This window comes from Jaculus jaculus, chromosome 14 (genome assembly GCF_020740685.1).
Source record: "Jaculus jaculus isolate mJacJac1 chromosome 14, mJacJac1.mat.Y.cur, whole genome shotgun sequence".
Lineage (NCBI taxonomy): Eukaryota > Metazoa > Chordata > Mammalia > Rodentia > Dipodidae > Jaculus > Jaculus jaculus.
This window is the reverse complement of record NC_059115.1, coordinates 20,065,827-20,089,668: the sequence shown is the minus strand read 5'-3', so window position 1 is coordinate 20,089,668 and position 23,842 is coordinate 20,065,827. Positions and strand designations below refer to the sequence as shown.

At 47.2% G+C, this 23,842-nt stretch overlaps 1 protein-coding gene across 3 annotated transcripts; it reads left to right on the top strand.

Moving 5' to 3' along the window:
• Positions 1-202: 202 nt before the first annotated feature.
• Positions 203-11,054, top strand: LOC101617497 (zinc finger protein 175-like). Of its 3 annotated transcripts, none has more exons than XM_045134394.1 (6): positions 203-380; positions 3,853-3,931; positions 4,158-4,362; positions 6,230-6,356; positions 6,601-6,702; positions 9,345-11,054. In XM_045134394.1, the coding sequence occupies exons 3-6, from the start codon at positions 4,291-4,293 to the stop codon at positions 10,784-10,786; spliced, it is 1,743 nt and encodes a 580-aa protein (XP_044990329.1). In that variant the 5' UTR covers positions 203-380; positions 3,853-3,931; positions 4,158-4,290; the 3' UTR covers positions 10,787-11,054. The 3 variants fall into 3 exon arrangements, with proteins under 3 accessions (XP_044990329.1, XP_044990328.1, XP_044990330.1); XM_045134393.1 differs by having other exon boundaries at positions 4,137-4,362; XM_045134395.1 differs by lacking the exon at positions 203-380 and having other exon boundaries at positions 3,855-3,935; positions 4,137-4,362.
• Positions 11,055-23,842: the final 12,788 nt, after the last annotated feature.

Here is a 23,842-nt window from a genome sequence, read left to right as displayed (position 1 = left end):
CCAGACTGTATGAAGGGAATGCTTAAATGATGGAGACCTATAGTGTGGTGCCATGGGCGCGGCCATGACAGTTCCGGAAGAAACAGGAAGCACCTCACGCGCCATGATAACTATTGGCAAGCCATAACCTCGTTTGTAGTAGTGCGCATGCTCGTGGTCAGCCTTCACCGGAAGAAAGCGCGAGTGAAAGGTGATTGTTACCGGAGGTGGCCTAGAGTGGCCATCTCCAGCTTGGATTTTCTGGTGGTTCTGTGTCGACGTCGTTGCGGGCTCGCGGAAGGAATGGGGATGTTACCGAGGGGGTCCTGGCGTCCATCCCCGGGCGGAAGTCGGCTGCGCCGGGACGGGGGCGCCGCGCGCCGCGCGCCGAGCTTGCAGCGGTGAGGAGCGGGACGGGGTGGCGGTCGGCGTTGTGCTCGGTGCGGCGAGGTCATTTGAGTGATGGGCGTCTGATGGCCCTGCGAGGGCTTGCAGTCAAGCTGGTTGATTTTCTGGGAGTAAGAGAATGTTCTAACCTCACTTCAGGTTACTTCCATGTCGGGTTTTACGCCGTCGCCCCTCCGAGCTGTCCACGGAGGACAGTGGACGAGCGTCTCCGCGGCACCTTGGTGGTCACTCGGGCGGGACTGTCCGCCCGGGGCGCTGAGGGTCAGTCCTGGTCCTGGTGGGGAGCTGGTGCTTCGGGGTGGGGGACTTTGTCACAGGGTCGGGGCGGCGGCGGGTGACCACAGGGGTCGGGAGAGTGAGTGGTGAGGGTGGACTGGAGACACGTGGGGGGACAGTGTTGGTGTTTGTGAGGTGCATTGCTCTGCGCTTTCTAGCCTGGGAGTGTCTGTAGGGATTTCAGCCGTAAAGCCTGGCTCTGGGTGCAAACGCTGAGAAAACACCATAAAGTACATAAGAATGGAAACATGCATTTAACTACTGCTTTAACCTAAACGGGACCGGGTATCCTTAGTCTTCCTAAGCTTTCCCACAGAATCCTCCGGGACCGAACGCAGGATTAGTCAAAAGCCAGGGGGAGAGATGCTTATGCATATTTAGTTGTGGGTTTCTTAGGGTTATGTTAGGTCCTCACAGCACCCCTCCCCGGAAAAAAAAAAGTTAGGTTTGGCCAACCACCCTCTACAGGGGCACTGTGGTGCACGCCTTTAATCCCAGCACTCGGGAGGCAGATGTAGGATCGCCATGAGTTCGAGACGACCTGAGATTGCACAGTGAGTTCCAGGTTAGCCTGGGCTAGAATGAAATCCTACCACGAAAAACCAAAAAAAAAAAAAAAAAGACAAGACACAATTAATAAAGGCAGGCAGAAAAAGGAGATTGGTTCAACGTGAGTGAAACAGTTCTTCAAGGTCTTAACATAGGCCCAGAGTCATGAATTAAAAAAAAAAAAATCCTATCAGGCATGGCTCTGCCCATTGCCATTGTCTCTGTTTCAGTCTCTCCTATAAACGAGTCAGACAAATTGAAAATCTCTTTCCTGGAGGAGACAAATTCTACCATTGGCTAGCCCAGGGCTTCAGCCTTTGTCTTCTCCTAGTATGAGATTACTGGGGAAAGTTAGTTTCTTGAGGTCCTTTCTTACAATACCCGAGTAGCCAAGGGGGAGGGTCACAAATGTCTCATTAGAATAGCTTTGTGGGCTGGAGAGAGATGGCTCAGCACTTAAGGCACTTGTGTGCAAAGCCTAATGACTTGGATTTGATTCCCCAGTTCCCATATAAAGCCAGATGCACAAAGTGGCACATGCATCTGGAGTTCCTCTGTAGTTGCTGGAAGCCTTGGCATGCCCTTTTTCTCCCTCCCTCTCCTTCTCTGTGTCTCTCTCACTCGCTCTTTCTCTGCTTGCAAATAAATTTTAATAATAATAATAATAATAATGGAATATTTTCATTCCTGTCAGAGCTGTGTAATAGATTTAGTTACCAGAGCTGGGAGATGAGTTTTGTTTTTTGTTGGTCCAGAAACCAGAATTCCTGGCTGTATCCATTCCTGATACAGTATTTCCTGGAATGAGGCTGGAACTAAAAAAGAAAAAATTTTAACACATCTTAATTCCTGGGATTAGTTTATATGAGAATTAAAGGTTCGTTGTAGATGTATGGGTAGATCAGAACTGGCCTCTCCTAAAGATGCTGTAGACATGGTAAGAATCAGGGTCCTACAGTTAAGTAGAATGGTGGTGTAACGTTTTTAGTGGAAAAGTCTGGGTGAGGTTGGACCACTGCCCCAATATGGCTATTCAAGAGACTGGTTATGGTAAAAGATAGAGAAGAGACACCTTCAAAGTGATCATGTTAGGCAGAGGAGATAAAATGACCCCCAAGCCTCTGTTTGGTATACTGACTGCAAGGTTTGGGAGTGACCAAGACCACACAGACCACCCTGAGGCAAAGATGAAAGCTTTTATTTGTGAAAAGCACCAGTCTGGCTCACAAGAGAGGCGCACAGCCAACCTGAGTTTGAATTTCCAGATAGTGTGCTTTATGGGGCTTTTTCAGTTGGGGGAAGTGAGGAAGAAAAAAAAAAAAAAAAACTTGTTAAGTTGAATAGAAAAGTTCCTTTAGGGGAGATCATTACATTAACCATTTAAAATGGCTAGGATGTGACACCAGAACAGTGACCAGGTGACTTATGAGATAAGGGGTCAGGAAACCATGACCTGGGGCCTTGTTAGGCAAGGAGGAGATAATGACTAGGTGGTTCCTTGAAGAATGTGGATCATACACTTTTCTGTGCCTCTGTCACCATTCTGCTGACCATGGTGACTCCATCTTGGGAGCCCATCCCGACCTAACACTGACCTGAGGTTTAGGTTTAGAGGGCAAGAAGTATGGTGTATGACTAATGCCTGTGATCCCAGCACTCAAGAGACAGAAGTGGGGTGGGGTGGCAGTGGGAGGGGGAGTTGGAATCACTGCAAGAAAGAAGCGGGGGGCTGGCCTATGTAGTGCCAGGGCTACATAGCCAGACCGTGCCTGGAAAACAAATAAAATTAAGCCATCCTAGGTCCTGCCCATCCTTGTTTGAACTCTGGGCCTGCAGAGAGGTCCTTGAATTGTTATTCTGTCTGTTGCTGCCATAGGCCCCAGGGGGGCTATCTATTTCCCTGAGGATAATTACTTGTGCTTCAGGGTGGATCCTCACCCTCTTGGATAATTACCCTCACTTGGGAGTGTGCTCTATCCTCCAAGGCTTTGCTCAGAACAATGACTTATGTTTGTGCTATCAAGAGCCTGGGATGCTGTATGCGATGAATAAAATAGAATGGCTTGGTTGTATATGCATGTCAACCCATATCTGGGGAGGCAAACAGAGGCAGACCCCTGGGACTCCCTAGCCAGCTAGTTTAGGCTAGATGAGAAGATTGTTTGAGGGGAGGGAAAATGGCTCAGTGAATAAAGGTGCTTGCTAAGTTGCCTGTTGGGTTCCAGTTTCCAAGCTACCCATGTAAACTGAACATAAAAAGTAGAACAGATGTCTGGTGCTTATCTGCGGTGACAAGAAGCTTTGGAGCACCCCTGCACATACACGCTAGCATGCATGCAAATAAATTTAAAAAATTTGAAGTTGTGTGGAGTTCAAATAAAAATTAAGTTGATTAGGCTGGGGAGATGGCTCAGTACTTCAAAGTGCTTGCTTGCAAAGCCTGTCTGTCAACTGAGGTTCAATTCCCCAAATGCACAAATGGCTTATGCATGTGGAGTTTGTGGCAAGAGGCCCCACACACCCACACTCTCTCCTCTCTCTCATTAACAAATAAGTAAAATATTTAAAGTAAATTAAAAACTACTTTAAAAAATTAGGTTGGTAGCTTGTTGACTTCTGTTCATATTTACCACATGTCAGGCAGGTGCTGAGGACTTGATGAGTCACATCTCCCCAGTGCTTGTGAAGAATGCCTGCCTCCTCACCTCAGAAACTACAAGTGAGTCAGTGTCTTCCTCTAGTCACAGTGAAATGGTAATAGAGCTGCAATGAATCCTTAAGTTTACTCCAAACTCATGTTTTCCCCCTAACCCTGGCCAGTAACAAGAATAAAGCTTTTCTGGGCTTTTTCTACTATGTATTGTGTGCATCAAGACCTTCATATAGGGCCCTTACAAGTGACCACGTGGTCATTGTCTTCCCAGGGTTGTATGTTGCCTTTCCAGATCCCTGGAGCAGGCCACGCCATGCATGCTGCAGGATTTCCCAGCATCCCACAGCTGCCCTCTGCCCCGCTGCTGTACTTGAAGACTTCAGTTGCCCACTCAGCTTCCAGATCCTGAGGAAACCAGAGAGGACATGCCTGCTGACATGAGCTTCTGCCTGAAGCCCCAGGGCCAGGGGGCAGAGGAGCAGGATGGACCCTGTGAGGTAAGCAGGAGCCTGCCCCAGCTCCAGCTCTACAGCAAAAGAGAACAGACACTGGGAGCAGCCAGTGCTGGACTTCTGTTCCTGGGGTGAGCTTCCTCCTCCTCCTTCTTCCTCCTCCCTCTTCTTTCTTCTTCCTCCTCCTCCCTCCTCCTCGAGGACTCCTTCCTCCTCCCTCTTCTTTCGTCTTCTTCCTCCTCCTCTCTCCTTCCTCCCTTCTTCCCTCCTTCCTCCTTCTCCCCCCTCCTCTCTCTTCCTCCTTTTTCTTTCTTCTTCTTCCTCCTTCCTTCTTTCTTCTTCCTCCTCCTCCTCTTTCTCCTCCTCTCCTTCTTCTTTCTTCTTCATTATTGTTATTATTAAACCAGGGGGAAAGGGCAGTAGCAGACTAAGAAAATTATTCCACCCAAGTTCAGCTTGATGAATCAGTGAGATACTTGGGCTTACTTGTGAGAGCATGGGTGAGGAGTAGCTTCCAGGAGTGTGGGTGACTGGGATAGCTGTCTCCTGACAGTTCCTACCTCCTACTCCCAGCATGGTTGACAGCCTGTGAAAGTCTCCCCACAGCAGTTGTTCACAGCCTACAGGTTTCTAGAACCCCCAGACAAGACCTTTTGCCTGTCGCCTCTCCGTAGACATAAATGTTTCAGTCCTGAGGCAGCAGCTACACAGCACCCTTTTCCACATACATATCAGGACCCTGATTCCTCAGTGCACTGACTTTTGAAAGCCAAGTCTTGAAACACTAATGTTGAGAGGAAGGTAGAAGATGCTGTTAAGTTGATTTCATCTGTTCCTTTTTAACATGGCCACTAGAAATTTTGAGATTACTTCTCTGGTTCCCATTATATTTGCATTGGAAAGTGCTCTCTCTCTCTAGAGGCTGGATCAGATTCCACTTTGCTTTTGCTTTTTTCTTCTTCTTTTGCAAGAATACTTCATAGTGTGGTGGCACATGTGCATGTTGCATCCTGTCAGGTGCATATTATGTCTGGTCATCACTCTCCTGTGATGTGAAAATTGATTATTGGATTCAGATATCCCAGTCTTAACGTCTTATAGCACATCAGCGGGATGTGAGGAGAAAAAGTATTACTCTCGTCACTGTTCTTCAGGCTGCATTCTTTGCCTTCCATCTTTCCCGTTTCCAAGGCTCCCACTGGCTCAGGCAGGACAGCCAGAGGAGATTTGCTTCCGGGTGGCGGGTGGCAGGTGGCAGGTGCTGGTTGCTTAATAAGTTCCCTAGGGATCTTCTTTTATTTTTTAATAGTTTAATTCCAAATGAGAGAGATCACACCAAGGCTTCTTGCCACTGCAAATGGCACATAGGCCACTTTGTATGTCTGGCTTTATACAGGTACTGTATAAATCAAACCCAGGCAGTCATGCTTTGCAAGCACGCAACCTTAACCACTGAGCCAACTCTCCAGCCCTCCCAAGGGATCTTGATTTTTGTTGGAAGGGGGCAAAAAAGAGCGTAAAAAGAGTGTGTTACTTTGCCTCTTTCCCCCCAGGTTTCTTTGGATATATTCTATTCTGCCATCCTAACCAGAAGTGTTTTGTTTTTGAGGCAGCGTCTCACTCTAGTCCATGATGACCTGGAACTCATTGTTTATCCCAGCCTAGCTTCAACTTCATGATGATCCTAATGCCTCCACCTCCCAAGTGCTGGGATTGGAGGTGTGAGTCACCATGCCCAGCTGGGGTATCTTTATAAACTTTGTTTTTGTCCCAGAATATATAGTGTGTAGTAGGTATTTTGTGGAAAGCTTAAAATGACACATCCTATGGAGAAACGTCCCTGAAACACATCCCTGTATGTAATGTCCTATTTGTCCATGATTAGTATTTCCAGTAAGGTGTGTTGTTACAGAAATTGGTGTCCTTTGAGGATGTGACTGTGGACTTCAGCTGGGAGGAGTGGCAGCAGCTGGACCCTGTCCAGAGATGCTTGTACCAGGACGTGATGCTAGAGACCTACAGCCACCTCTTGTCAGTGGGTGAGCATAGCGGCATGAAATCCAAGTTAGGCCTATTTCCTTCTCTTTGTTGAATGTGGTGGGATAGCAGAAGTATCTTAGGGATGCCCCCCTGTGGTTTATCCTGGTGGTACACTACTTTTGAACCCCACCAAGTACCCAGTCCAAACTGTTGACTGTTCCACTGGTGCTTACCCTATGGGATGACCTCTCAAACCCAGGAAGCTCAAAACAGAAACAAATCCAATATTCTTCCAATTGACAGGATATCCTATTCCCAGCCCAGAGGTCATCTTTAGGATGAAGAAAGACAAGGAAACATGGATGTGGGAGGCTGAATCCTCATGTCAGATTGGCCACGGTCAAGGTGAGTGACTGTTACCTAGGTGTAGTTAGATAGCACTTAAGAGCACCATGAGCCTTCCTTGCTTACCTGTTCTCTCAGTGGTGCATCCTAGATTGCATCCTACGCCCCGTTTTCACAACAAACCCTGCAGTACATTGTATTGTAATTGTGAAATAAAGGATGGCAACTTGTTCTCAAAGGTAGACTCTAGGTAGTAGTATGCTTTATCAGGGAGATGCTTTATACTTAAGTGGAGTGACTCAACCATATCTTTTATTTTTTATTTTTATTTTTTTTTATTTTTTTTAATTTTTTTTTAAATTTTTTATTTATTTATTTGAGAGCCACAGACACAGAGAGAAAGACAGATAGAGGGAGAGAGAGAGAATGGGCGCGCCAAGGCTTCCAGCCTCTGCAAACGAACTCCAGATGCGTGCGCCCCCTTGTGCATCTGGCTAACGTGGGACCTGGGGAACCGAGCCTTGAACCGGGGTCCTTAGGCTTCACAGGCAAGCACTTAACCGCTAAGCCATCTCTCCAGCCCTCAACCATATCTTTTATTTATTTATTTGAGAGAGTGAGAAAAGAGGCAGGGAGAGAATGTGTGCACTGGGGCCTCCAGACGAACTCCAGACACATATGCCACCTTATGTGTCTGGCTTTATGTGGGTACTGGGAATCAAAGCTGGGTCCTTAGGCTTTGCAGGCAAGCACTTTAAGCACTGAGCCCTCATTCCAGCCCAAGCATATCTTTATTTAAACTTTCTTATTAACAGTTTTTATTCATGTATTTTGATCATAATCCTCTTCCATTGGCTTCTTTTGTTCCCTCTTCTCCAAACCCTTTCCATTGAACCCATCCTTCTTTCCAACGATTCCCTCTTTTATTTTGAGGTCTATTTTTTTATAATGTTTTTGTTTATTTGAAAGCAAGGAGAGGAGAGAATGGGCATGCCAGGGCCTCTAGGCATTGCAAACAAACTCCAAATGCACACATCTGGCTTTACATGGGTACTGGGGAATCGAACCTGGGTTATTAGGCTTTACAGACAAGTGCCTTTAACCACCAACTAATCTCACTAGCACCCAAGTAACTGCTTTTGAGGTTTGCCTGAAATACACTCATGTGGGGAGTGACTTTAGAGCTAGTTGTCATGGCAAATGACAGTTGCTACTGATGAAGCAGTTTTGTTTTGGAACAAAGGAGCCTGTCAAGCAAGCTTAGTTAGGATAGAGAATATTAAATGATGAAAGTTAGGAGTAAATAAGATCATTTTCCTGTCAACAGTGCTAAGATAGACTAGAGCTACATGGAAAAGCTGTGCAACATGGTTCTCATCTTTCACACTGGGCATTTCTTGTGGTAACCTAAAATACATTGTACATTCTTATAATCTCTAAGAATGATAAGCAAAGCCATTCTTATGTAAAATTGCTATTTATGGACAGTAATCTGAGGGTATGGATAAATTGCCTTCTTAATATGACTGAGGCTCTGGGTTTGATCCCTACCCACATGGAAAACAAAAATATATCAAAGAACTTAACCAGGTGAAGAACTGGGCAAAGGACATAAGTATGTATTTTTTTTTTTAATTTATTTTGTTTGAGAGCGACAGACACAGAGAAAGACAGATAGAGGGAGAGAGAGAGAATGGGCGCGCCAGGGCTTCCAGCCGCTGCTAACGAACTCCAGACACATGCGCCCCCTTGTGCATCTGGCTAACGTGGGACCTGGGGAACCGAGCCTTGAACCGGGGTCCGTAGGCTTCACAGGCAAGCGCTTAACCGCTAAGCCATCTCTCCAGCCCATAAGTATGTATTTTTATAGCACTAATGAAGTTCTCTACTGTGATCTTCCTTGAAGCCTTCCTGTCCCCTGCCAGTGTTCTAGATGTTTTCTCCCTGCTTACCCTTGTACCTCTTTGTGGCCTTGTCTCTTACATAAGTAGAGCCAGTTGCTTTTAACTAAGTGATCTTGGCTCTTGTATGCTTCTGGTTCCTCTTGTAAACTGCAGAGAGTAGGTGTATTACCCAGAGGGTAGGAGTAGCATTAATTGGTGGGGATAGTTTTTTTTTTTTGAGGTAGGGTCTCACTCTAGCCCAGGCTGACCTGGAATTCACTATGGAGTCTAAGGGTGGCCTCAAACTCACTGCAAATCCTCCTACCTCTGCCTCCTGAGTGCTGGAATTAAAGGTGTATACCACCACATCCAGCTCTTAAATGAGTTTTTAAAAATATTTATTTGAGAGAGAGAGGCAGACAAACAGAGAGGGGCATGCCAGGGCCTCCAGCCACTGCAAACAAACTTTAGACATATGCACCACCTTGTGCATCTGGCTTACATGAGTACTGGAGAATTGAACCTGGGTTCTTTGGTTTTGCAGGCAAACCCCTTAACTGCTAAGCCATCTCTCCAGCCCTTAAATGATTTTCCGTTCATTGTACAGAAAGTTCTCTGGCACCTACTGGAGGCTATATACCACACATATATATATATATCCATGCAAGGGCTGTGGGAGTATTTCTTATCATTGTCACCATTGTCAGCATCAGTAGTGCCTGACTCTGATTTTCTGTGTGCAGTTTCAATGAACCCTGTGTCACTCCTCTTTAATTGTATTCATTCTGCCTATTTCTTCATGTCTTTCCCTCTCAACAGGGGACTCAAAGCTTGACACAGCACAAATTCCTGTGAAAGCTTCATTTCTGAATGATGGGATTGGCAAGGTTATGAGGTACAGTTCATGGTGTTCCATTTCAGAAGAACTGTGGCAGGATGCTGCCCTAACTAAGAGAGATCAGCAGAACCAGATTCCACCCTTGAGGCCTGGTGCTTTCCTCAGCAAGAAAACACTGAGCACAGACAGGGGTTGTGAATGTGATGAGCCTGGGGAAACCATTCCTTTGGGGTACCTCCTCATTTCTACACAAAGGGGACCTCCAATATGTTGCTCATTTGCAAAAAGTGTGAAGCCTGTCATAGAAGTAAATCAAAGCAGTGTCACAAAACAGCCGAATGATGTTGTATCTAGTCAGCTCTTCACAGAAGACTCGTCTAACACTAACCTGACAGCTTCTCATAGTCGAGAGGAAATGTGCACAGATCATCAGTTTGGCAAAACTCTCAGCCACAAACCACCACCTATTCAGCATGAAGTACTTTTTCACAAACTGATTGAATGTACTGTGTGCAGGAAGGTCTTCACTGGCAGGTCAGCTTTCTGTCAACATCAGTTAACTAGCACTAGGGAGACACCTTTTGTCTGTCACACATGTGGGAAAGCCTTCCTTCAGAGGTCTGAGTTGACTTCCCATGAAGGAACTCACATAGGAGAGAAGCCTTATGAATGCCTTGACTGTGGGAAACCGTTCAGTTATCTATCCCAGCTGAAGGTGCATCATCGAATACACACTGGTGAGAGACCTTATGAGTGTTCTGACTGTGGGAAGTCCTTCAGCCAGAAGTCAGTCCTTAGTGCCCACCAGAGAACTCACACCGGAGAGAAGCCATACACATGCAGTGACTGTGGGAAATTGTTTGCTCATGCATCAGATCTGAAGAAACATCGTCGGTGTCACACAGGGGAGAAGCCTTACAAGTGCCATGACTGTGGCAAGTTATTCAGTACCAAATCCCACCTGCAGATACATCACCGAATGCACACTGATGAGAGACCTTACAGATGCTGCAACTGCGGGAAGTCATTCAGGAGAACATCCCACCTGAAGGTGCATCATCGAATTCACACTGGTGAGAAACCTCATTTGTGTTCTGACTGTGGGAAGGCCTTCAGCCATAAGTCAGGCCTCATCACCCATCAGAGAATTCACACTGGGGAGAAGCCCTACACATGTGCAGACTGCGGGAAAGCCATGTCTTCTAAGGGCCAACTCAGAGAGCACCAGAGGATTCACACAGGTGAGAAGCCCTATGTGTGCACCGAGTGCGGGAAAGGCTTCAGTGGCAGGTCCTCTTTACATACCCATCGGAGAACTCACAGTGGGGAGAGACCTTTTGTCTGCCACAGATGTGGGAAGGGCTTCCTGCGGAAATCACGATTGACATCCCATCAACAAACTCATACCAGAGAGAAGACTTAGGAACACTGTGACTGGGAAATTGTCCTGTGATGCATATCAACTGAAGGTGCATCATCAGAGTCACGGGGAGGGGAGTGTTACCAGTACTGTGAGAACTCAACAACTGAAGATGCATCACTAAAAATTCAAAATGGGGAGAGTCCTCGTGTGTGTCTGAACGCAGGAAGGCCTTCAACAACATGTCAGATTTCAGTAGACAGATGCAACTCTTCCCAGAAACATTATATACACTGGTACCAAATAAAAAGCTTTATTTATACAAAGTTAATTCTTCAGTCACATTCCTAAGTGAAATACTCTTCTTGAGTTACTTGAAAAATATTATACCTAATCACACATTTTACCATTCATAGTTCAGGCAAAAAAGTTGTTCATTGCTTATTTAAGCTCAAATTATATATGATGAAAACTCATAAATAACTTGTAAGAGTCAGCACAGATGTCCATTTTTTTAAAAATTATTTATTTATTTGAGAGCGACAGAGAGAAAGACAGATAGAGGGAGAGAGAGAGAGAGAATGGGTGCGCCAGGGCTTCCAGCCTCTGCAAACGAACTCCAGACACCTGCGCCCCTTGTGCATCTGGCTAACGTGGGACCTGGGGAACTGAGCCTCGAACCGGGGTCCGTAGGCTTCACAGGCAAGTGCTTCACCGCTAAGCCATCTCTCCAGCCCTAGATGTCCATTTTTATAATGAACTTTTGTATATTTAGTGGGGTTTTCTGGTTTTTTTTTAGGCAGAGTCTCACTCTAGGCTGGTCTTAAACTCATGGCCAACCTCCTACCTCAGCTTCCTGAGTGCTGGGATTCTGGAATTACAGGATTGAGCCATCACATCTCACTTTTAGTAAACATTTTAAGAATTATCAGTTTCATTGCTGGAAGAAACTTTGACTAGTGATTTGAGATGTCTCTCTACCCACAGTTTGCCAGGTTTTATTAGAGAATTTGTGGGAAATTTGTCTAATGGTTTCATTACTTATTGTGGGATACTACAATTTTTTTTAAGTGCCAGGAAGCAAATTATAAACATGTGTCTTTTATGTTATATGTAATAATACATTTATTATATGTATGTGTGTACATGGTTGGTCAGCATATACATTATATTAAAAGTCTAGGGGCTAGAGAAACGGCTTAGTGGTGAAGCGCTTGCCTGTGAATCCTAAGGACCCCGGTTCAAGGCTCGATTTCCCAGGAACCACCTTAGCCAGATGCACAAGGGGGCACACACATCTGGAGTTCGTTTTCAGTGGCTGGAGGCCCTGGCACACCCATTCTCTCTCTCTCTATCTGCCTCTTTATCTGTCACTTTCAAATAAATCAATAAAAATAAACAACAACAACAAAAAGTCTAGGTTTGCCTTCAGTTTGGTGGCATTTGCTGCAGAATTCACTGCCTTGCATGAGCGGAGAGTTTTTTTTTTTAAGGATCTAGTTTGCAGTTAAAAAGTATATATCCCTGCTCTTTGGCTCTTCATCTCTCCTGAACTTCCAGGTCCCTGCTCTGGTAAGTATCCCCTCTGTTTGGCCCTGATGGGCTGAGATGGGGGGGGGACGGACACTGACTCCTCTCACATGGACTTTCTATCCCCTCCTGCCTTCCACAGTGCAAGAACTCTCTGTATTTTCTCCTTTTCTCATAACCCAATAGAGTCTTAAGTTAAAAAAAAAAAATGTATCCCTATGGGCACTCCATCTTAAGGTTACATCATTAGTAAATTATTATATAACTGTGCCTTTGAGAAGTAAAAATAGGGCTGGAGGGATGGCTTAGCGGTAAAAGCGTTTGCCTGCAAAGCCAAATGACCCAGATTTGATTCCCCAGGACCCGCATAAGCCAGACGCACAAGGGGGTGCATGTGTCGGGTTCGTTTGCAGTGACTGGAGGCCCTGGCGTGCCCATTCTGTCTCTCTCTCTTTCTCTTTTCCTCTCTGTCAAATAAATAATAAAAAGAAAAAAATAATATTTTTATTGAAAGAGAGGGAGACAATGAGGTAGACAGAGACAGAGAGGATGGTTGTACCAGAGCCACCTGCCACTGTAAATGAACTCCAGACATATGAGCCACTCTGTGCATCTGGTTTTACATGGGTGTTGGGGAATTTAACCCAGGCCTTCAGGCTTTGCAAGCAAGTGCCTTCAACCACTGAACCATCTCTCCAGTCCCACTCCTTTGTTGTTATTGTTGTTTGTTTTTTGTTTTTTCAAGGTAGGGTCTCTCTCTAGCCTAGGTTGACCAGGAATTCACTATGGAGTCTCAGGGTGGCCTCGAACTCACAGTGATCCTCCTACCTCTGCCTCCCGAGTGCTGGGATTAAAGGCGTGCACAGCTATGCCCAGCTCCGCTCCTTTGTTAGTTAAGCTCTGGGCTTGCTTCCTTAATAGCTGATCATGTGTACTGAGCCAACCATTCAGTCTAGGCCTGTTCATATTATTATGCAAGCTTGTAGTCATACATACCAGGATTCAGCAACATGGACCATTTTGGCCTATCTGGTTTTCAGAAAAATAATGTGTTGAAACCCAGCCATACTCATTAACATGCATTGTCCAGGAGTGAGGAGTGTCCAACTGGGAGAATTGCCTACTTGTGGCAGAGACTATATAGCCCCCAAGCTGAGAAAGTTTTTGTTACCTGCTTTACTGAAGATTCCTGTCAACACATGACACACAAATACTACTGTGGTTATAATCATATACCTCCACAAGGTCTCTGAGTTTATATATTTACTTAATTTTATTTATTTGCAAGCAGAGAGAGAGAGGGAATGGGCACACAAGAGCCTCTTGCTATTACAAACTCCAGATGCATGTACCACTTTGTGCATCTGGCTTTAGGTGGGTAGTGAGGATTTGTACCTAGGCTATAGGCTTGCAAGTAAATGCTTTAAACCACTGAGCTATATCTCCAGTCCTCTCTGTGTTTTCTAAAAAAAAAATTATTTGAGAGTCCGTATGGATGCACCAGGGCCTCTTGCCACTACAAACAAACTCTAGACACATGCCACTTTGTGCATCTGGCTTTATGTAGGTACTGGGAAATCAGACCTGGGTAGGCAGACTGTAAGCGAGTGCCTTTAACCACTGAGCCATCTTCCTAGCCCTCTTTGTTTTTGCAGGCACATACCGCTTTTTTCACTCTGAAATGTGTCACCAATGACATGATATTCTGTGAGGTTGAAGTGGCAACATGTAGTCAGCCATTTTTGTTTGGCCATTCATTTGTGAGGCAGTGTTGGGTAGTCCAGGCTGACTCTGAACCTGCTTTATAACTAAGGAAGACCTTCAATTTTGATTCTTTTACCCCGAGTGCTAGGATTACAGGTGTTGACCACCACATCTGGTTTATTTATACAGTGCTGGGATGGAATCTAGGAGTTTGTCTATGCTAGGCAACCACCACTGTACCAACTGAGCTATGGTGCCAGACCACTGATTCATTCTTTCATTCTTGTCTTTTGAATCTTTTCAGAGGCTTTGGCAAGGTGGAAATAACACCCTCCAAGAATGATGAAGGACACACCTAGCTAGTGAACAGCAGGAACAGGTAGAGGACCTGTGGGACAAGTGGGTTACACGTGAGGCCTGTTCACAGCAGTTTACACTGTTTCTAAGAATACAGAAGTTTTGTTTGTTGTTTGTTTGTTTGTTTTGAGATAGGCTCTCACTCTAGCCTCGTCTGGTCTCAAACTCAGGAAACCTCCAGCTTCAGCCTCACAAGTGATGGACTAAAGAGGTAAGCTACTATGCCTAGCTTTGTATAAAAACAAAACAAAAATATTGGCTGCCAGTGCTGTTATACTGCCAAGCCCACTGCCCCTCACAATGTACTAAGTAAAACTTTTTAAAATAATAAAATTATACTTATGAGAAGGGACTTTGGTCCCATAGGGACCATGGGTGTGCTTTGAAACTATCATGTAGAAAATTTCAGGTCCTCATCTTTACTATTCATATGGCTTTGCTTATTTCCCCATTATCACCCACTTTCCAAATTTCAGAGTGCAGGGGGTAAAATATGCAATGTCACCTCCTCTTATAAATAAACCTGGGCACCCTCAAACTGTTAAATCCCCTGTCAGTCTTGAACAGTCTAGTCTGTGATACTTCATTCTCTCTGACTGATGGTCCTATGGGCATGGCCATGAACATTTCTTTTTTTTTTTTTTAAACTTAATTGACAACCTCTGTACAAACATAAAGTATACCATGGTCATAATTGCCTCCTACCACCCTCTTTCCCCTTCCTGAGTCCCCCCCCCCCGAATCTCTTTCTAATTGATCTCTCTTCTATTTTGATGACATCACTTTTTTTCCTTGTGTAGCTAGCTAGCATCATCCGCCAGTGTGAGGTCATGAATTCCACAGCCCCCTTGGGTCTGGAAGACAGTATTGTAAGCACTCATCCCCTTCTTTTGGCTCTTGCATTCTGTGGTAGTTTGATTCAGGTGTCCCCCATAAATTTAGGTGCTCTGAATGCTAGGTTCCCAGCTGGCGAAGATTTGGGAATTAACACCTCTGGGAGGCAGTGTATTGTTGGGGGTGGGCTTATAGGTATTATAGCCAGTGTTCCCTTGCCAGTGTTTACCACACTCACCTAATGTTGGCTGGGAAGTGATGTCCACCCTCTGCTCATGCCTTCATTTTCCCCTGGCATCGTGGAGCTTCCCTTCTAGTCTGTAAGCCAAAATAAAGCTTTGTTCCCACAAGCTGCCCTTGGTCAGGTGATTTCTGCCAGCAGTGCGAACCTGACTGCAATACATTCTTTCCGCCACCTCTTCTGCAATGATTCCTGAGTCTTGGCGGGTGTAATAGAGATGTCTCAGTGCTGAACACACCACTGTCCTTTCTTCTCAGCACATTGGTGAGTTTTGAGTATCTCCAGTGGTCAATGCCATCTGAAAAGAGATGCTTCTCTAATCAAAAGCGAGAGTAGCATTAATATATGTGTATAAACTTAAGTATTTAGTGGGGTGTTTGATGAGTATATTATATCCATTTAGCCAGACAACAGAAACAGTCTCCCTGCTAGGGCTTATTACCTCCCTAGGCATAGGCTTTTGGTTAGGTTTTCAGTACCAGGCAGGAATTCCATCCCTTAGAGTGGCCTCAGGTCCATTTCAGAGAGCAGTTGGTTTCCCCATAACAGACACGCACCATTGCACCAGTTGGTATACTTGGCCTGGCTGTCCAGCCATAAAAGCTTGCAGGGTCCACTGCTGGTTTACACTGTAGATGACATTTCTCCCTACATAGCTCTTCTCAGCATCCTGACAGTCAACAGGCTTCTAGCTCAGCTCAAATTTGATTTCTCAGTGACCTTGCAGCCCAAGCATGTGGAGTTTTCAGCAATGGGATCTTACCTTCTAGTTCTGGTGGGCAACCAAGAGCCTTCTCCATAGGCTGTAATATTTTGGGGGAGCCAGGGGCCTCCCTGACCAACACCTCACTGGAAGGTATCCCACCCCTGGCACTGAAATTTTCTAGTACCAATCTATGGCTTCTGGGCACAGAATTACATAGTTCTCCAAGATACTTCTGCCAAAAACTCTCAGCCATGGGGCTGGAAAGATGGCTTAGCAGTTAAGTGCTTGCCTGTGAAGCCTAAGGACCGCCTGTTCGAGGCTCAATTACCCAGGACTCGCATTAGCCAGATGCACAAGGGGTGCACGCCTCTGGAGTTCATTTGCAGTGGCTGGAGGCCCTGGCGTGCCCATTCTCTCTCTCTCTCCCTCTTTCTCACTTTCAAATAAATAAACAAAAATTTAAAAAAATCTCTCAGCCATGACCTTTTATGAAAGAACAGAAAGTACCCAACTCTCCATGATAACTGCCACCAAGCCATAACTTTAGGAATGTCAGTGGGCATGCGCACAATCCACCTGCAATGCGATCTTAACTGAAAGCCAGTACAGCCCCAAGAGCGCCAGAGTGGTTGGTTGGACTGAGAGCTTCTCGTGCTTCTGCGCTGGTATTGTTGGCTGTTGGCTGTGGGGATTCTCTGATGTCAGTGACCAGTTCTCTGACATCAGTAGCAAAAGTTGGTGACTGTGGGGATACTCTGACATCAGTGATCAGTTCTCTGATGTCGGTGAGCAGAAATCGGTGGCTGCTAGGATTCTCTGACATCACTGTGGCTGAGGGCCTCCTGCGGCTGGTGCACAAAGGGTTTGAGCAGGAGAAGAGTCTGCTGCAAAAGGGCCAGTGACTAGGGTGGGTGAGGTGTGTTTGGCTGAGGTGAGTTTTCTGGGGTCAGTGATGGGCTGTGAATGACCAGGATTATTGTAGGTTTCCCACTGGGCTGGGGAGAGTGGGGCAGAGAGGGTGGATGGGAGACACATGACAGGGCCTGAAGTGAGTGGGGGTCCTACGAGGGTGACTGCACTGCTTTCTGGCCAGAGAGTGTCAGCAGACTCCTGGTTATCAAGCCTAGCTGGCCTGCATAAAGAGAAAATGTCATAAGTCTGAAAGGCAAGAAGAAGCATAAAGGTTGTTTGTGGATGCTGACAATAGGAAACCACATGATAAAGGGGATAGGGTCGCTTAGAACAAGGCATCTGGAGACTGACCCTCGGCTTGACCTCTTAGTAACCTCGGGCAGAAGATAGTGTTAGTTACCTCACCTGAACAAAGCAGCTATTCTTTTTATTTATTTATTTATTTGAAAGCGACAGACGCAGAGAGGAAGACAGATAGAGGGAGAGAGAATGGGCGCGCCAGGGCTTCCAGCCGCTGCAAACGAACTCCAGACGCGTGCGCCCCCTTGTGCATCTGGCTAACGTGGGACCTGGGGAACCGAGCCTCGAACCAGGGTCCTTAGGCTTCTCAGGCAAGCATTTAACCGCTAAGCCATCTCTCCAGCCCAAAAGCAGCTATTCTAATACTATGACATAGTTGAAAGAGCTGTAGGAGTTAAATAGGCGTTTAAATTTGTGGGGTTGGGAAGATAAATGGCTCAGTGAATAAAGTGCTTGCCATACAACTCTGAGCACCTAAATTCTTCTCCTCAGAGCCATGTAATGGCTGCACATGGCAGACTTCTCTAATCCCACGGGTCCTATACCAGGTGTGAGGGGAGCACAGGAGCATTTCCCAGAAGACTGCAGACCAATGACAAGACTGAGAGAACATGCCTTGAGACAAGTACAAGGCAGGGACCAACCTGAAAGTTGTCCTCTGACTCCCATATGTGCCTGCCTGCACAACACCCACATCATAAACATGTACCCGCCTGCACTCACACACACATCATACACACGTATCCACCTGCACTCACACAACAGCCACATCATACACATGTACCCACCTGCACTCACACAACAGCCACATCATACACACGTATCCACCTGCACTCACACAACAGCCACATCATACACATGCACCCGCCTGCACTCACACAACACCCACATCATACACATGTAACGCCTGCACTCACACAACAGCCACATCATACACATGCACCCGCCTTCACTCACACAACACCCACATCATACACACGTATCCACCTGCACTCACACAACACCCACATCATACACATGCACCCGCCTGCACTCACACAACAGCCACATCATACACATGCACCCGCCTGCACTCACACAACAGCCACATCATACACACGTATCCACATGCACTCACACAACACCCACATCATACACATGCACCCGCCTGCACTCACACAACACCCACATCATACACATGCACCCGCCTGCACTCACACAACACCCACATCATACAGATGTATCCACCTGCACTCACACAACAGCCACATCATACACATGCACCCGCCTGCACTCACACAACAGCCACATCATACAGATGTATCCACCTGCACTCACACAACAGCCACATCATACACATGCACCCGCCTGCACTCACACAACAGCCACATCATACAGATGTATCCACCTGCACTCACACAACAGCCACATCATACACATGCACCCGCCTGCACTCACACAACACCCACATCATACACATGCACCCGCCTGCACTCACATAACACCCACATCATACACATGTACCCGCCTGCACTCACACAACAGCCACATCATACACATGCACCCGCCTGCACTCACACAACACCCACATCATACACATGCACCCGCCTTCACTCACACAACACCCACATCATACACATGTACCCACCTGCACTCACACAACAGCCACATCATACACATGTACCCACCTGCACTCACACAACAGCCACATCATACACACGTATCCACCTGCACTCACACAACACCCACATCATACACATGTACCGCCTGCACTCACACAACAGCCACATCATACACATGCACCCGCCTTCACTCACACAACACCCACATCATACACACGTATCCACCTGCACTCACACAACACCCACATCATACACATGCACCCGCCTGCACTCACACAACAGCCACATCATACACATGCACCCGCCTGCACTCACACAACAGCCACATCATACACACGTATCCACCTGCACTCACACAACACCCACATCATACACATGCACCCGCCTGCACTCACACAACACCCACATCATACACATGCACCCGCCTGCACTCACACAACACCCACATCATACAGATGTATCCACCTGCACTCACACAACAGCCACATCATACACATGCACCCGCCTGCACTCACACAACAGCCACATCATACAGATGTATCCACCTGCACTCACACAACAGCCACATCATACACATGCACCCGCCTGCACTCACACAACAGCCACATCATACAGATGTATCCACCTGCACTCACACAACAGCCACATCATACACATGCACCCGCCTGCACTCACACAACACCCACATCATACACATGCACCCGCCTGCACTCACATAACACCCACATCATACACATGTACCTGCCTGCACTCACACAACAGCCACATCATACACATGCACCCGCCTGCACTCACACAACACCCACATCATACACATGCACCCGCCTTCACTCAAACAACACCCACATCATACACATGTACCCACCTACACTCACACAACAGCCACATCATACACATGTACCCACCTGCACTCACACAACAGCCACATCATACACACGTATCCACCTGCACTCACACAACACCCACATCATACAGATGTATCCACCTGCACTCACACAACACCCACATCATACACATGCACCCGCCTTCACTCACACAACACCCACATCATACACATGTACCCACCTGCACTCACACAACAGCCACATCATACACATGCACCCGCCTTCACTCACACAACACCCACATCATACACACGTATCCACCTGCACTCACATAACACCCACATCATACACACGTATCCACCTGCACTCACACAACACCCACATCATACAGATGTATCCACCTGCACTCACACAACACCCACATCATACACATGCACCCGCCTGCACTCACACAACACCCACATCATACACATGTACCCGCCTGCACTCACACAACACCCACATAATACAGATGTATCCACCTGTACTCACACAACAGCCACATCATACACATGCACCCGCCTGCACTCACACAACAGCCACATCATACAGATGTATCCACCTGCACTCACACAACAGCCACATCATACACATGCACCCGCCTGCACTCACACAACACCCACATCATACACATGCACCCGCCTGCACTCACACAACACCCACATCATACACATGTACCTGCCTGCACTCACACAACAGCCACATCATACACATGCACCCGCCTGCACTCACACAACACCCACATCATACACACGTATCCACCTGCACTCACACAACACCCACATCATACAGATGCATCCACCTGCACTCACACAACACCCACATCATACACATGACCCGCCTTCACTCACACAACACCCACATCATACACATGTACCCACCTGCACTCACACAACAGCCACATCATACACATGCACCCGCCTTCACTGACACAACACCCACATCATACACACGTATCCACCTGCACTCACATAACACCCACATCATGCACACGTATCCACCTGCACTCACACAACACCCACATCATACAGATGTATCCACCTGCACTCACACAACACCCACATCATACACACGTATCCACCTGCACTCACACAACACCCACATCATACACATGCACCCGCCTGCACTCACACAACAGCCACATCATACACATGCACCCGCCTGCACTCACACAACAGCCACATCATACACACGTATCCACCTGCACTCACACAACACCCACATCATACAGATGCATCCACCTGCACTCACACAACACCCACATCATACACATGCACCCGCCTGCACTCACACAACACCCACATCATACACACGTATCCACCTGCACTCACATAACACCCACATCATGCACACGTATCCACCTGCACTCACACAACACCCACATCATACAGATGTATCCACCTGCACTCACACAACACCCACATCATACACACGTATCCACCTGCACTCACACAACACCCACATCATACACATGCACCCGCCTGCACTCACACAACAGCCACATCATACACATGCACCCGCCTGCACTCACACAACAGCCACATCATACACACGTATCCACCTGCACTCACACAACACCCACATCATACAGATGCATCCACCTGCACTCACACAACACCCACATCATACACATGCACCCGCCTGCACTCACACAACACCCACATCATACAGATGTATCCACCTGCACTCACACAACAGCCACATCATACACATGCACCCGCCTGCACTCACACAACAGCCACATCATACAGATGTATCCACCTGCACTCACACAACAGCCACATCATACACATGCACCCGCCTGCACTCACACAACAGCCACATCATACAGATGTATCCACCTGCACTCACACAACAGCCACATCATACACATGCACCCGCCTGCACTCACACAACACCCACATCATACACATGCACCCGCCTGCACTCACATAACACCCACATCATACACATGTACCCGCCTGCACTCACACAACAGCCACATCATACACATGCACCCGCCTGCACTCACACAACACCCACATCATACACATGCACCCGCCTTCACTCACACAACACCCACATCATACACATGTACCCACCTGCACTCACACAACAGCCACATCATACACATGTACCCACCTGCACTCACACAACAGCCACATCATACACACGTATCCACCTGCACTCACACAACACCCACATCATACAGATGTATCCACCTGCACTCACACAACACCCACATCATACACATGCACCCGCCTTCACTCACACAACACCCACATCATACACATGTACCCACCTGCACTCACACAACAGCCACATCATACACATGCACCCGCCTTCACTCACACAACACCCACATCATACACACGTATCCACCTGCACTCACATAACACCCACATCATACACACGTATCCACCTGCACTCACACAACACCCACATCATACAGATGTATCCACCTGCACTCACACAACACCCACATCATACACATGCACCCGCCTGCACTCACACAACACCCACATCATACACATGTACCCGCCGGCACTCACACAACACCCACATAATACAGATGTATCCACCTGTACTCACACAACAGCCACATCATACACATGCACCCGCCTGCACTCACACAACAGCCACATCATACAGATGTATCCACCTGCACTCACACAACAGCCACATCATACACATGCACCCGCCTGCACTCACACAACACCCACATCATACACATGCACCCGCCTGCACTCACACAACACCCACATCATACACATGTACCTGCCTGCACTCACACAACAGCCACATCATACACATGCACCCGCCTGCACTCACACAACACCCACATCATACACACGTATCCACCTGCACTCACACAACACCCACATCATACAGATGTATCCACCTGCACTCACACAACACCCACATCATACACATGACCCGCCTTCACTCACACAACACCCACATCATACACATGTACCCACCTGCACTCACACAACAGCCACATCATACACATGCACCCGCCTTCACTGACACAACACCCACATCATACACACGTATCCACCTGCACTCACATAACACCCACATCATACACACGTATCCACCTGCACTCACACAACACCCACATCATACAGATGTATCCACCTGCACTCACACAACACCCACATCATACACATGCACCCGCCTGCACTCACACAACACCCACATCATACACATGCACCCGCCTTCACTCACACAACACCCACATCATACACATGCACCCGCCTTCACTCACACAACAGCCACATCATACAGATGTATCCACCTGCACTCACACAACACCCACATCATACACATGCACCCGCCTGAACTCACACAACACCCACATCATACACATGCACCCGCCTGCACTCACACACACACATCATACACACGTATCCACCTGCACTCACACAACAGCCACATCATACACATGCACCCGCCTTCACTCACACAACAGCCACATCATACACACGTATCCACCTGCACTCACACAACAGCCACATCATACACATGCATCCGCCTGCACTCACACAACACCCACATCATACACACGTATCCACCTGCACTCACACAACACCCACATCATACACATGCACCCGCCTGCACTCACACAACACCCACATCATACAGATGTATCCACCTGCACTCACACAACACCCACATCATACACATGCACCCGCCTTCACTCACACAACACCCACATCATACACATGCACCCGCCTTCACTCACACAACACCCACATCATACACATGCACCCGCCTTCACTCACACAACACCCACATCATACACATGCACCCACCTGCACTCACACACACACATCATACACACGTATCCACCTGCACTCACACAACACCCACATCATACACATGCACCCGCCTGCACTCACACAACACCCACATCATACACATGTACCGCCTGCACTCACACAACAGCCACATCATACACATGCACCCGCCTTCACTCACACAACACCCACATCATACACACGTATCCACCTGCACTCACACAACACCCACATCATACACATGCACCCGCCTGCACTCACACAACAGCCACATCATACACATGCACCC